General features: G+C 34.0%; 1 protein-coding gene across 1 annotated transcript in view; it reads right to left on the reverse strand.

Annotated features, from left to right (window-relative positions):
- Window positions 1-13,362, reverse strand: part of ADAM10 (ADAM metallopeptidase domain 10) — a 172,728-nt gene that overhangs the window by 41,245 nt on the left and 118,121 nt on the right. Inside the window, exons 6-8 of the mRNA XM_017531893.2 lie at window positions 8,058-8,207; window positions 5,757-5,849; window positions 2,532-2,715 (exon numbers count right to left, since the gene is read on the reverse strand). Of these exons, the coding sequence (XP_017387382.1) occupies window positions 2,532-2,715; window positions 5,757-5,849; window positions 8,058-8,207 (427 nt within the window). The remainder of the gene's footprint in view (window positions 1-2,531; window positions 2,716-5,756; window positions 5,850-8,057; window positions 8,208-13,362) is intronic.

Consider the following 13,362-nt stretch of genomic DNA (forward strand, 5'->3'; position numbering starts at 1 on the left):
AAAAAAAAAAAAAAAAAACAGACCAGAGGGAGGAGAAAATGGGGGTCGAACGTTGACAATAGTAGTCTTATTTTGCTATTTTGGTTGCCAAATACTGTAGTTTTGCTCATGAAGTACACAGGAAGAATCTTGTTTCACCTTTATGAAGAACCTAATAATGAAAATACAAGTAACATTTCCCACCATTTTCAATTCAGAACTCTGCCCACCTCAGGAAAATGAGCGGCATCACAAATGGTGATTCAAATATCACAAACAATGAGACATAAACACTAAGTGTCCCCAAAAACCCCTAAGTTAGGTTAATCATGAGGAAAATATCAGACAGATTCCAAATGGAGGAGCATTCTAAAATATACCTGACCAGTACTCCTCAAAATTATCAGGGGAGGGAGGATAGAGATTGGAGAATACCTAATCTGTTCAATGTTTTGTAAATCTAAAACTGTTTTAAATATTAAAGCCTATTTGTAAAAATTGAGTACCTGAATCTAAAGACATGACAATATCTGAAGATTTAGGAAGAATTTTATCAAATTTCTACAGAAACATTACATCCTTAAGTACAATAGTGTGAAACTGAAAATGCAAAACAGCAGGAAGTTTTTAAGTTTAAGATCATATACTCCATTACCCAGGAGGCATTTTGTGAACAAGCTTTAGAGACAAAAATATTAATGTGGAAGACTGTTGGGCCTGACACCTAGAGTTTCTGAGTCAAGAGACCTGGGTAGGGAGTATCAACTTATATTTCTAAGAAGTTCTGAGGTGATGCTGATGGTACTACTAGTCCATGGACCATACTTTGAGAACCACTTATTTATTTTAGACTTCAGAACTACTATATTAAGGGATAATATACAAATAAAAATCAAACGAGACACTGAGTTTTTTAATAGTACTTACTAATGAATAGGGAGAATAAATCACAAACTTTGTGATAAAATCATCCAACTATTGAACAGGCAAAAAGATTTCAGAGTATGAAAGTTTCAAGCCGGGCGCGGTGGCTCAAGCCTGTAATCCCAGCACTTTGGGAGGCCGAGGCAGGTGGATCACGAGGTCAAGAGATCGAGACCATCCTGGTCAACATGGTGAAACCCCGTCTCTACTAAAAATACAAAAAATTAACTGGGCATGGTGGTGCGTGCCTGTAATCCCAGCTACTAAGGAGGCTGAGGCAGGAGAATTGCCTGAACCCAGGAGGCGGAGGTTGCGGTGAGCCGAGATCGCGCCATTGCACTCCAGCCTGGGTAACAAGAGCGAAACTCCGCCTCAAAAAAAAAAAGAAAGTTTCAAACATGAAATATCATAGGAAAGAGTGAGCTGTACAATCTGCTGACCAATCCAAGTAACAAAGAAAGCAAAGACTATCATAAAAGACAAATATCAAAAAATACTGCACTATAATATGCACTCCATGACAAAAAGTTGTACTTTACTGACATCATGAAATTGAGTACACTTTAAAACATAGAAGAAAAACAAAAGAAGCTATGGAAATTGTAAAAAATATTGACTTAATGACTTTTAAAAAAGGAGAAAGAAATATAAAGGAAAACACAGTACTAAGATATTAAAATATATAAAACAAATCAAAGATTAATAAGAATAGGAATACAAAAGCTTCTCTTACTCTGGATTAAAGCAGAAGTTTTTTTTTAAAAAAAAGATAGAAATGAAGTATCAGAAGGAGAACTTGTTGTATATAGCTCAGAAGACAATATACTACTGATTAAACTCTACTTGGCACAATTTATATTCAAAGAGCCTGGGGTCCTTTCCACTCATCTTTCAATTAATAAATTTGGATTTCTAAACTAGGCAACCAAACTTACACAGTAAATCACAGATCCTCCACGCCACCCCACCCCACTGTAATAGGAAGGGGACGGTCCCATCCGAACGTTATCAGTGACAATAGCTTTCAGATGGCTAAGGCAGAGACTTGGCAGAGTATGAACCCAGGTGATGATGTCAGTGGAACTGTGGGTACCAGGGGGTTCCTGCCTACACCTCTTTCAGGCAGTGCTTCTCTTTTATTAAAATAAAGGCTAGAAATTAAATAATAAAGGCAGGCTTTCTTTTCTTTCTGTCTGCTGCTCTTGATGAGGATTTCTCTGTTCCTTATCTCACTATAGAAGAGAGGGCAAGACACAGTTTTCCCCTTTTGATTCTAAGTACCCTATTTTGGAAAAAAAAAGTTAATAAATAAGTAACATTAACTTTTATGAAAAATTAAATTTCCCTTTGGGTTTCAGAATTACCACTTTTTGCTATAAAATTATTTATTTCATTTGGTCTATTCAAATGGATCAAATGTCAGGATATTTCCCTTTACACATTTCAAAATAAAAATCTCCTTCATCTCTTGTGCCTTTTACTTTATGCTTATGAATCTTGCCTGACATAGTGTAAATTAAGATATTGTACAGGCTTCACTTTCTCCTATGCTCTGAAAATTCAATATTCCCTGAAAACTCCTCTTTGTTTCAGCAGTAAGTTAAGGCATATTTAATAAGATAAACTACCTGAAGGTGCTCCAACCCAAGCCAGGCCAAGTACGCCATCATCAAAATCTCGGTCTGTGAAGACATAGGCCAAACAGTAGTCATCATGATTCTGCTCAGAATTCAATTCCAGAAACTTCTCCACACCAATATTTGGGAAACGGAAAGGATTTGTAGGGTCCTTTTCATCAGCAGTTGTATTGATCTAAAATCCAAAACAAGAATTTAGTAAGTAATTAATGTTGGCAGAATCTTAGTGTAAGTCTCTGCTCATCTTCTTCTGCATACACCTGGACAATATGCTCAGGGTCCCACGGAAATGAGGCCCGAATTAAGGCTTCTAAGGTTGTTCCCACTGCCCACATCCCTGAGCTAATCATAGAAGGCAAAACAATAACAACAAATAAAAGAAAAAAGAAAGGCAAGGTAGGGAAATTAAAATTGAAGATGTTAAATTTCTGAGCAAGTATTCACCAGATTCCTGAACACAGAATACCTGGGAAGAAAAAAACAAGTTTTGCTTTTAAAACTTCCAGTAAAGGAAGTACAGTTTCTCAAATTTAATCATCTGAACAAGTCGTCTTTAGTCCTAATCTCCTACATATGGTGATACTTAAAAGGATACAAAACCCTATATTTTAGCAAATTATCAGACTATAAAATAGATATCAAAAATAATAATAATTTTTAAAAATCCCCTTTGCTGACATTCCTGGAAAAAAAAATAATAAATAGATATCAAACCCAACATTGTCAGTTCAGCAAGCAAATCATTTTCCTGGTTTATCTTGCCTAGAGAGTCACATGAGCCAAGCCAAACTAACTACAAGCTTATTTTTTTTTCCTGAACGTGGGCAAGAATTTTGCTTTCTAATTTAAACTCACTTCTTTTACTATTTCAAGCTGAGTTCTTCCAGAATGCTTCTTTTGATACTTAGCTACTATACTCCTACTACAGGTTCCTCCTTCAGAATCTGAAGAATAATCTGTTCTAATACCAGGCTTCTATTAAACAAAAGCTTTTATTTATTAGCCCCTGCATCCCTTCAGAGACCTGTGTGTCTCCTCTGAAGTACCAGAACAATTTGGCTTTCTCCAGGTAAGCCAAGAAATTACAATATGAAAGCAAATGTTTTTATTGGAACGCAAACCTCAGTCTAACGGAAAATGTTGTCAGTTAAGGGGATGATGTAATGGTTGATACAACAATAACTATAGGTCTCTTTATGATCCGTACTCTCCAGTAAAACCAAGAGGTTAAGAACCAGGAAGGCAAAACCACCGTCAAGGGCAACTGCTGAAGAACAGATTTCAAAACATCTGGTTTATCCATTAACAATTAACCAAAAACAATCAATTATGGCCATTTAACAACAAAAAAATTCAAAAGCAAGCACACTGTATGTTACACATAGTCAATGCTTGAAGATAAGCTGTAGATGGCTTTCTCCTACTAAGTATAAAAATGAAATTTCCTAGTAATTCTCTAATACTGGCTATAAATAAAAATTGCATCTAACGCTGGACACAGTGGCTCACACCTGTAATCCCAGCATTTTGGGAGGCTGAGGAGGGCGGATCATCTGAGGTCAGGAGTTGAAGACCAGCCTGGCCAACATGGTGAAACCCCGTATCTACAAAAATTAGACAGGCATGATGGCAGGTGCTTGTAATCCCAGCTACTTAGGAGGGTGAGGCAAGAGAATCACTTGAACCTGGGAGGCAAAGGCTGCAGTCAGCCAAGATCAAGCCACTGCACTTCAGCCTGGGTGACAGAGCAAGACTTGCCTCAAAAAAANAAAAAAAAAAAAAAAAAAAAAAAAAAAGCATATGAATTTTAATTACCTCTATTTAAATGAATTATTAACATTTGCTGACAGAACATAAACTTTAAATTAATAGGTCATGAAAAATCTTCAACAGATAAAACTTAAACTAAAGTTTTAATAATAGTTAAGGTCTGAAACAACCAACTACCACATTATTCACTTATATACATGCATTTCTTCACAAGAGGAATCATTTTCCTCAAAAACAGTGTTTCACTAAAATGTGTTCAGGTGTTCTCTACTTTTCATTACTTGCATTTTATTGCTCTGCCTACTAAACAGCAACACTTATATCTCTTATCACTGTTACTTGCTCATTTTAGGATTTATATTGCTCTCAGAATACATGAAAGCAATTAATTATGAACACTTATACTGTAAATTAACAAACCATATTTCACTTTAAGAAAATCCAATTTAAGATTTAATCATACTACTTCTAAATTTAAGGAGTACCTACAACTATATGACTGAATGTATATACTAAAATTTTCTAGTATAGACATTTTTATCTAACCATATTTGAAGAAAAATAGGAGAGCATAAATACTAAGGAACCCTGTGGCAAATACTTCTGTGAACGGGTCATTTTTTAAAGTTTGGTTGTTTAGTATATCAATACTGTTTCTTAAAAAGCAATACATACATACTTAGAATATTCAGAAATTTTTTTTAAAAATAGGCTAAATTTGTCAGTAATTTAAGATTTATTTATTTACCTGTAATTTATAACATTTAAACTAATAAGTGACCATATGGCTCTGGACCAGCATTTCTCAAAATGCCTTAAGTATTCTGGGTTCTGTTGATGTTAATATATAAAAAATAAAAAAGTTTCATGGTCAAGAATTTAGAAAAATTGGGTTTCTTTCCTGAAAAACTTCTCAAAACTTGATATATGTTACCGTGAGTTGTGAATTTTCAAGATGATTATAGTACTAAGTGTTTTTCCAACTTACAATTTTATTTAAACACTGAATTTATCATTTTACTCCCCTGGAACACCAAATGGGACACATACTGAAAAATACTGCACAAGGTAAATTTTAGGAAACTGAGGGATAACGTCGGGGGAAACAAGTCAAGTACGACATCCATAGTTATTGAAAGGTCAGAGATTTCTTAATAGTATGCTAATCATATAGATTAAAAACACACTTTTCCTCTATTATAGTCCAAATTAAGGCCTTATATATTTAATTCTTAAGTCATAAACTCAATTATCTGTGTGTGTGTGTGTGTGTGTGTGTGTGTGTGTGTGTGTCTGTGTGTAAATGCCAACAGTAAAAAACTGCATTAATAGATACAATTTAAACTATTTAATTCATGAAGATAAAATTAAAAGTAAGCATTTTTTTTTTTACACGGTTCTGATTGTTTCACTTTTTAAGTGTTTTTAACTATTTAAGTTCCTTACTCTTATGCGTTTCACCATGAAACTGATGTTGCGGATTCCGGAGAAGTCTGTGGTCTGGTAAATTGTATCAATCGCTTTAACATGACTGGATATCTATGATTTAAAAAAAAGAACATTTTAGAGGCAATGTTGAAATATGACAAAGATTATAAATTTCCATTTCCAAAATCAATAATTATTCATATCAGGCCACACTCAAATTTTAAAATGTCAACATTATATACTGGACAGAAAAATGAAAAAGATTAGTGAGCTGCACTGAGAGGGGAGATTCCATTTTCTTTTATTTTTTTAAATTTAGAGATGGGGTTTTACCATTTTGGCCAGGCTGGTCTCGAACTCCTGACCTCAGGTGATCCACCCACCTTGGCCTCCCAAAGTGTTGAGATTAGGGCGTGAGCCCGGCCGATCCTATTTCTTTTCCAGATTCCTCTGGCCAACAACAAACATGCTTTTTTTTTTTTTGGAGACAGAGTCTTGCTCTGTGGCCAGGGTGGAGTGCAGTGGTGCAATTTCAGCTCCCTGTAACCTCTGCTTCCTGGGTTCAAGTGATTCTCCTCCCTCAGCCTCCCACGTTGCTGGGATTACAGGTGCCCACCACCATGCCCAGCTAATTTTTATATTTTCAGTAGAGACAGGGTTTCACTATGTTGACCAAGCTGGTCTTGAACTCCTGACCTCAAGTGATCCACTGACCTTGGCCTCCCACAGTCAGTGGATCACTTGAGGTCAGGAGTTCAAGACCAGGAATTACAGGAATGAGCCACCTCACCCAGCCCAAACATAAACTCTTGTTTCAGTCACATAAAAATTATGTTTTTTCAATCCAGTCCTACAATGTCACACGTCCATTCATTTTCACATATTTCCTATGCCTAGAGTATCTTTCTCTATGTATCCTTCAGACTCAGCTCAAACATTTTCTATAAGAACTTCCCTGACAGTTCAGGGCACTCAGTCATTCTCTGACTTTAATCTTTCTATTGTTGCACTAGTACACATTCTGTAAGCTTTGTTGATCATTTTCTATATTCTAGACACTGTTTTAGGTACTGGGGATATAGTGGTGAACAAAATACAGAAGGTCCCTATAAATTTACAGAGGCTTATTTTAGTAGGGGAGGAAAGGAGGAAGATAAAACAAATATAATAAATATACATTCAGATTTTGCTAAATTCTACAAGGAGATAAACAATGATAAACCCAGAAGCATCTGTTTACCAAGCTGACACCCAGCTAAACTCTCTAGCTTGTAAACCACTCTGTAGACAACCTTCTCAACTTCATTTACAAAAAGCACTCCTGTTACCATTTATGTGAAAACATATGTATACTCTCAAAACTACTTTCAAGGAAACTGTAAAAACATAAAACAAGATGGTCAAGTAAAAGCATTAACTAACAATATTCATTTCAAAAGTAGCCCAGGCTGCCAAACACTGCTAATGAAATTCCTAACTGTGCTTATGGGGCTCATTATAAATTCAGGCTATTTTGTCTTGAAATTTATTTGTTCCTTGGTTAATCCTATATAATCTCCTACCTCTTTAACTATTACGTTTTTCACTAGCTTCCCTTCCTCATCCTATTCACCACATACAGATAGCTCCAATTTCTTCTCTTTGGAGTTCATTCTTTCCACATTCAATCTCTCAAGGCTACCCTGCCCTCAAGCTCTAGTTCCACATTTTCCAAATCCTAAGGGAAGGATTACCTGGCTTTTATCCATGTTAAAAATAAGTTCATCCCCACCACCAAAATGAATCATTCATACTAGTGGTAACTCCATCTTCTCCACTTCAAATCCCCTGAGTCAAAAATTAATTCATCAAATTCTTATTGGGTACCTTCAACACGAAGGACATTTTGGAGGGTACTCTCAAAATATTTACACTTTAATGAGGGTTAAGAAGACACAAGTGCAAATAATAATAATAATGTAACTTAGAAACTGCAACATACAATAAAAATAGAGGAAAATTAAATACTTCTAGTTGGAAGGATTCCTCCAACTTTCCCTCCTTTCAGACCAATAATGAAAATTCAGCTCTCTTTCCAAAGCTAAGCTTCAGTGTCGTCATCTTCTTCAGGAAATCATTGTCGTGCCCCTCTCTTTTGACACTAAAATATCCCAACTGGTCTTTCAGTTACCAGTGTACTTGTCTTACACATTTTATCACAACTGAAAATACATACTCTTTTTCCCAAAAAGAAAATACACTAATTTAAATTTTTAAAGGAAAGTATAGGTATTATAAAATAATATGAGTACTACTAAAATAGTGCATAATCATAAATACCTGGGCAATCACAGCTTCTCGTGTTCCGTAATACTTAAAGAACAAATGATCAGTCTGAATGTAAAGCTGACAAGTATTTCTTTCAGCTGAAGTTGTACGTTTTTTCCTCAGGAGTTCTGGCCCATTAGCAGCATGTTCTTCTTGAGGTATCTATATGTCACAAAGAGTCATTTCTGATAATTAGCATGCTTTACTACTATCATTTTATCTAATTATGAATAAATACTATAAACAATTTTATATTCTGCTTTATATAACACCATAGGTATTTCTGCTGCTATTAAAACTTCATAAAATCATTTTGTCTCATAGTCTTCTCCATATAGATGACTTACTATCTATTCAAGGAACTCCTTCACTTTTAAACACTTTCAAAATATATATTTTAAAATGTATTCATTTAAATCTAAAGCAAGTTTTATAATAGCTTATAATACTTTGATATCTTCTCTACCTCACATCTAATACCCATCTACCACCCAGTTCTGTCAAATTTATCTCCTAAATACCCAAGTTATCTATCCATTATCTCTGGCTCCACCACTCTAGCCCAAACTACCATTACTTCTTACATAGAGTACTGCAATAAGATCAATTTAATGAACCAATATCCATGAATGGCCTTAGATCTATTCTCCATACTGCAATCTTTTCAAAATGTAAATCTGAATATGTTATCCACCTCACTAAAGTATTTCAGTGACTTCCTATTGCTCTAAAGATTAAGCCCGATATTCTTTATATGTTCTCCTAAATATCAGCATTGCACAGCCTCTACTTACCTACCCAGCTTCTTCTCATTCCACATTACTTCACAAAAAGACCCTACTACATTACCCAACTCTAGCTCTCTGTGGTACAGCTACATAAGCTTTCTTTCCACAGTCTTTCTCCTGCCATGGTCTTTGCACATGCTGATACTAACTCTTCTGAACTTGTTAATATCTTCCTTTAGACTTAGAAAAGGCCACTTCATCCATTATACCACTCCACAGAACCATGTACCAATGTCTCTTACATATTGCAACCTTACATTTATTCATGTGATTATTTAATTTCTGTCCACATCCCACTTTACTCACTAGAATGTAGGTTCTGGAAAGAAGAAATTATCTCTGTTTGATCATCACTGTAATGCTATCACCTAACACAGATTTGGCAGCAAAGAATAGACAGTAAGTATTTATTTTTGAGACAGTCTTGCTCTATTACAGGCTGGAGTGTGGTGGCATGATCACAGCTCAATGCAGCCTTAAACTCCTGGGCTTAAGCAATCCTCCCGCCTAAGCTTCCCAAAGTAGCTGGGAATATAAGCATGTGTCATCATGCCTGGCTAATTATTTTTTGTAGAGACGGGGGTCTTAATATGCTGCCCAAGCTGGTCGTGAGCTTCTGGTCTCAAGTAATCCTCCTGTCTCAGTTTCCTGAAATACTGGGATTACAGGCATGAGCCACAGTGCCTGGCCTCAGTAAGTATTTCTTCAAAGAATTACCACTGCTATTGAATCCAAGCACTCAAACATTTGTTAACACCTAAAAGGATCATCTTAAGTCATTCTGATGGCACAGTAATATAAAACTCAAATTAATTTTTTTTTTTTTTTGAGACAAAGTGTCACTCTGTTGCCCAGGCTGGAGTGCAGTGGCTCAATCTCAACTCACTGCAACCTCTGCCTCCCAGGTTCAAGCAATTCTCCTGCCTCAGCCTCCTGAGCAGCTAGGACTACAGGGGGGTGCCACCACACCCAGCTAATTTTTGCATTTTTAGTATAGACAGGGTTTCAACATATTGGCCAAGCTAGTCTTGAACTCCTGACCTCATGATCCACCCACCTTGGCCTCCCAAAGCCCTGGGATTACAACCATGAGCCACTGCACCCGGCCCCAAATTTAATTTTAAGCCACAATTTCTTCTTCCTTGACATTTCCTTCTCCCTTAAAAATTCCATGTCAACAAACACAAAATGAAAAACTAGTATCATATACTATACACACAAAAAAGGGCAACTGTGTGAAATGATGAAAATGTTTATTTGCTTCACGATAATAACCATTTTGACTATCTATATGTATCCCATGTCATGTAATACACCTGAAATATACACAATAAAACTTATTTTTAAAACAATTTGTATTATAGATATATATCTTGTATTTATATAAGATATATTATGTATTGACTTACCAAAAAATGTTATATTTATGTTATATATATTATATAACTATATAATATAAGTGTATTTGTACTATATATTATAGATTACTGAAATAGTGTAACATTTTGGGGAACTCATATTTATAAATAATTGCATATATAATTATATATAAATATATATTACATGCATATTTGATATAAATATATTTATATATTTATATAATTATTAAAATATAGTAATATAAATAGTATATTTGTACTATATATTATAGATTACACTACTGAAATAGTGTAACATTTGGGGGAATTGTCCCCTAGGCCTACCTTGAATACTATTCTACTCAGGATTTTCATTTAGATGGTCTCCAGGTCTCAGTTTATAGAGTTTGTAAATGACTCAAACACTGAGAAGTATTTCAAATCCACGTATTTGTGAAATGCAGTTAATATTTACAATGATGTTATTCCACACAAAAAGGAATTTGTTTCTTAGCTAATGTTGAAGTTTTATATATGAAAGATTTTCAACTCCAGACCAAAATAGAAAACCAAAACTGGATGCTTTAATGTGAAAATTCTATTTAAAGAAAAGTTTTAAATTAAGAAATCAGTGTAAAATATGAAAAAGTGTTTCAAGCAGAAACATTAACATAAAGGTGTTCCAAGTTTATTAATCAAGTAGTTCAGATCTCCCATATCTTTAGTAAGTTTTATTTTTTGTATGACTGTTCTCTTATTTATTGAGAGCTGAACTGAAATCTCCCATCATATGATTTTTCTATTATTCCTTTAGGTTTTGTCAATTTCTGCCTTACATACTTTGAAGTTATATTACGGACATACAAATAAAAGGCTGCTATAACATAATAAAGAACAAAACTTTTTGTCATTATGACATATCTACTTCAGGAATGCTTTTTTGGCCTTAAAATCTACTTTGATATTAATATATTTTTAACAGAGTAAGCAAATTTTATATTTTATACTCCTTTACTTTCCATCTTTCTGCGTCCTTATATTTTAGGAACAGTTTTTGTAAAACGGTTTGCGGAGTTTTGTTGTTGTTAAATCCAACCTGATTACATTTTAATCAGTGTATTTAATCCATTTACCTTTAACATCATTACAGATATTTTTGGATTTAAATCTCCAATTTTATTATCTTCTATTTGTCCTGCTTCTTCAATATTCTTCTTGATCTCCTTTCTTACCTTCTTTTGGATATTATTTTATCCATTACCCCATTAGCTTGTGAGTTATATATTTTACTAATACCTGACTTACCAAAATCAAATATAAATCATAACATTTACTCAATCCTAGAAAGGAACCTCAGAATACTTTATTTTTCTCACTCCAATTTTAACTCCCTCTATATCCACATATACAACATACAAATATAAATCACCCTACAAGTCTTTACTATTAGTGCTTTGTAATATACACTCAATATTCACTTAAAATTATCTAATGTGTTCTTTATTCAATACTTGACCTGCAAATTAGCATTTCAGCCTACAATCTTTTCACCAGGAAAAAAACTTTTAGTGTGACAGATGGGTATATATTCAATTTGAAATGTGTTAATTTTACTTTTATTTATTTTTCTGAGTACAGCAACTTAGAGGACGGCAGTTTCTTTGTTTCAGCATATTCTACTGTGTTTTGGTTTCAACTGCTTCCAATGAGAAATGAGCTGCCATGTTTACTGTTGCTTCTTTAAAAATGATTACATTTTTTTCTCACTGGCTGCTTTTAAGATTATATCTTTGGCTTCTCAAATAATGTGCTATAGTATTGTTTTCACTGTAATGTATTTATCCTGCCCTAATTACAGGGGTTAATGAATTTGTTGTTTGATAGCTCTCTGTTACATTTAAAAAATTCTCAGCCATTATCTGTCCTTATTTGACTCTCCATTTTTCTCCTTCAAGGACATAAATTATATAATATACATATATTAGACCTTCTGAATGTATCATCTATGTCTCTTATGCTCTTTTCATATTTTTCATTCTTTTATTTCTTAGCAGTTTTCTCTATTTTCTTATACTATCCAAATCTAAATCCACCAAATTCCTAATTTCTGTTGTTATATTTGTCAATTCCACATTTCCCATTAGGTTCTTTTGTTAATTTTCAATTTTCGGCTAAAATTTTAAACTTAAGTCTTTATGACTTGAATATATAAAAGTCTGTGTTGGAATGTTTTAAAATGAAAAAAAAAAGTCTGTGTTGGATAAGTTTATTATCCAGGTATCATTTCCTTTGTCGATTGATTATCTTGTTCTGTCATCATGTTGTTTCATTTGTTCATATGCTAGGTATGCTGAACTGAGTGTCAGGCTATGTATATGGATAACCACAGATTTAATGTGTAGTTGTGATTGACATCTTTCTCAGTAGATTTACTTTCACTTCTGGTAAGCAGAGTTAGGCTTGGTGCACAAATAATCCTGGATCACCTTAATCCAATCAAGGACTGAGATGTGGTGTGAAACTTTCATCCCTGTGAGGAGAGGTTGAACATTTTATGATTTATACCCTTTTTCTTAAGGGAGCAGTCCTTCAAGTTCCCAACCAAAAGCTCTTCTGGGCAGATACTAAACAATATTTTCATCCTCAGCCTTATGAGTCTCCACAGTTCTACTGTCCCTCAGACTCTCAGCTACCACCTCAGAAATTCATTAACACACCTGGAGAAGAGGTTGAGCCAAATACCAGGATCACCATTTTAGGTATATACTTTTTTCTGAGATCTTGGCCCCATACTTTTCACAGTCATGTTATCTTTCCAATGCCTTCAAATAAATACACACAAATATACAAAACACATATATGGAGATACACATACATACATATTTTAAAAATATTTTTATTTTCAGACCAGGTTGATTTATATTAATTGTACTAATCAGTTGTTCTCTACTTCTTAAAAACAATTTTTTATTAATTTTATACATTGTTAATGCATAAAATTTAAACAAAGTTTATAACTTGTCTTCACTTTAAGGTGTCTTTTATTTTTAATATTCATATAGTGAAATATATCCATCATTTTATACTGAAAAGTCTTACATATTCAAAACGTTTCTCCAGATCAAAATCCAAAATATCTTATAATAACATCTTTTACAAAGTGTCTTTTCA

Source organism: Cebus imitator, unplaced genomic scaffold, assembly GCF_001604975.1.
Source record: "Cebus imitator isolate Cc_AM_T3 unplaced genomic scaffold, Cebus_imitator-1.0 Scaffold74, whole genome shotgun sequence".
NCBI lineage: Eukaryota > Metazoa > Chordata > Mammalia > Primates > Cebidae > Cebus > Cebus imitator.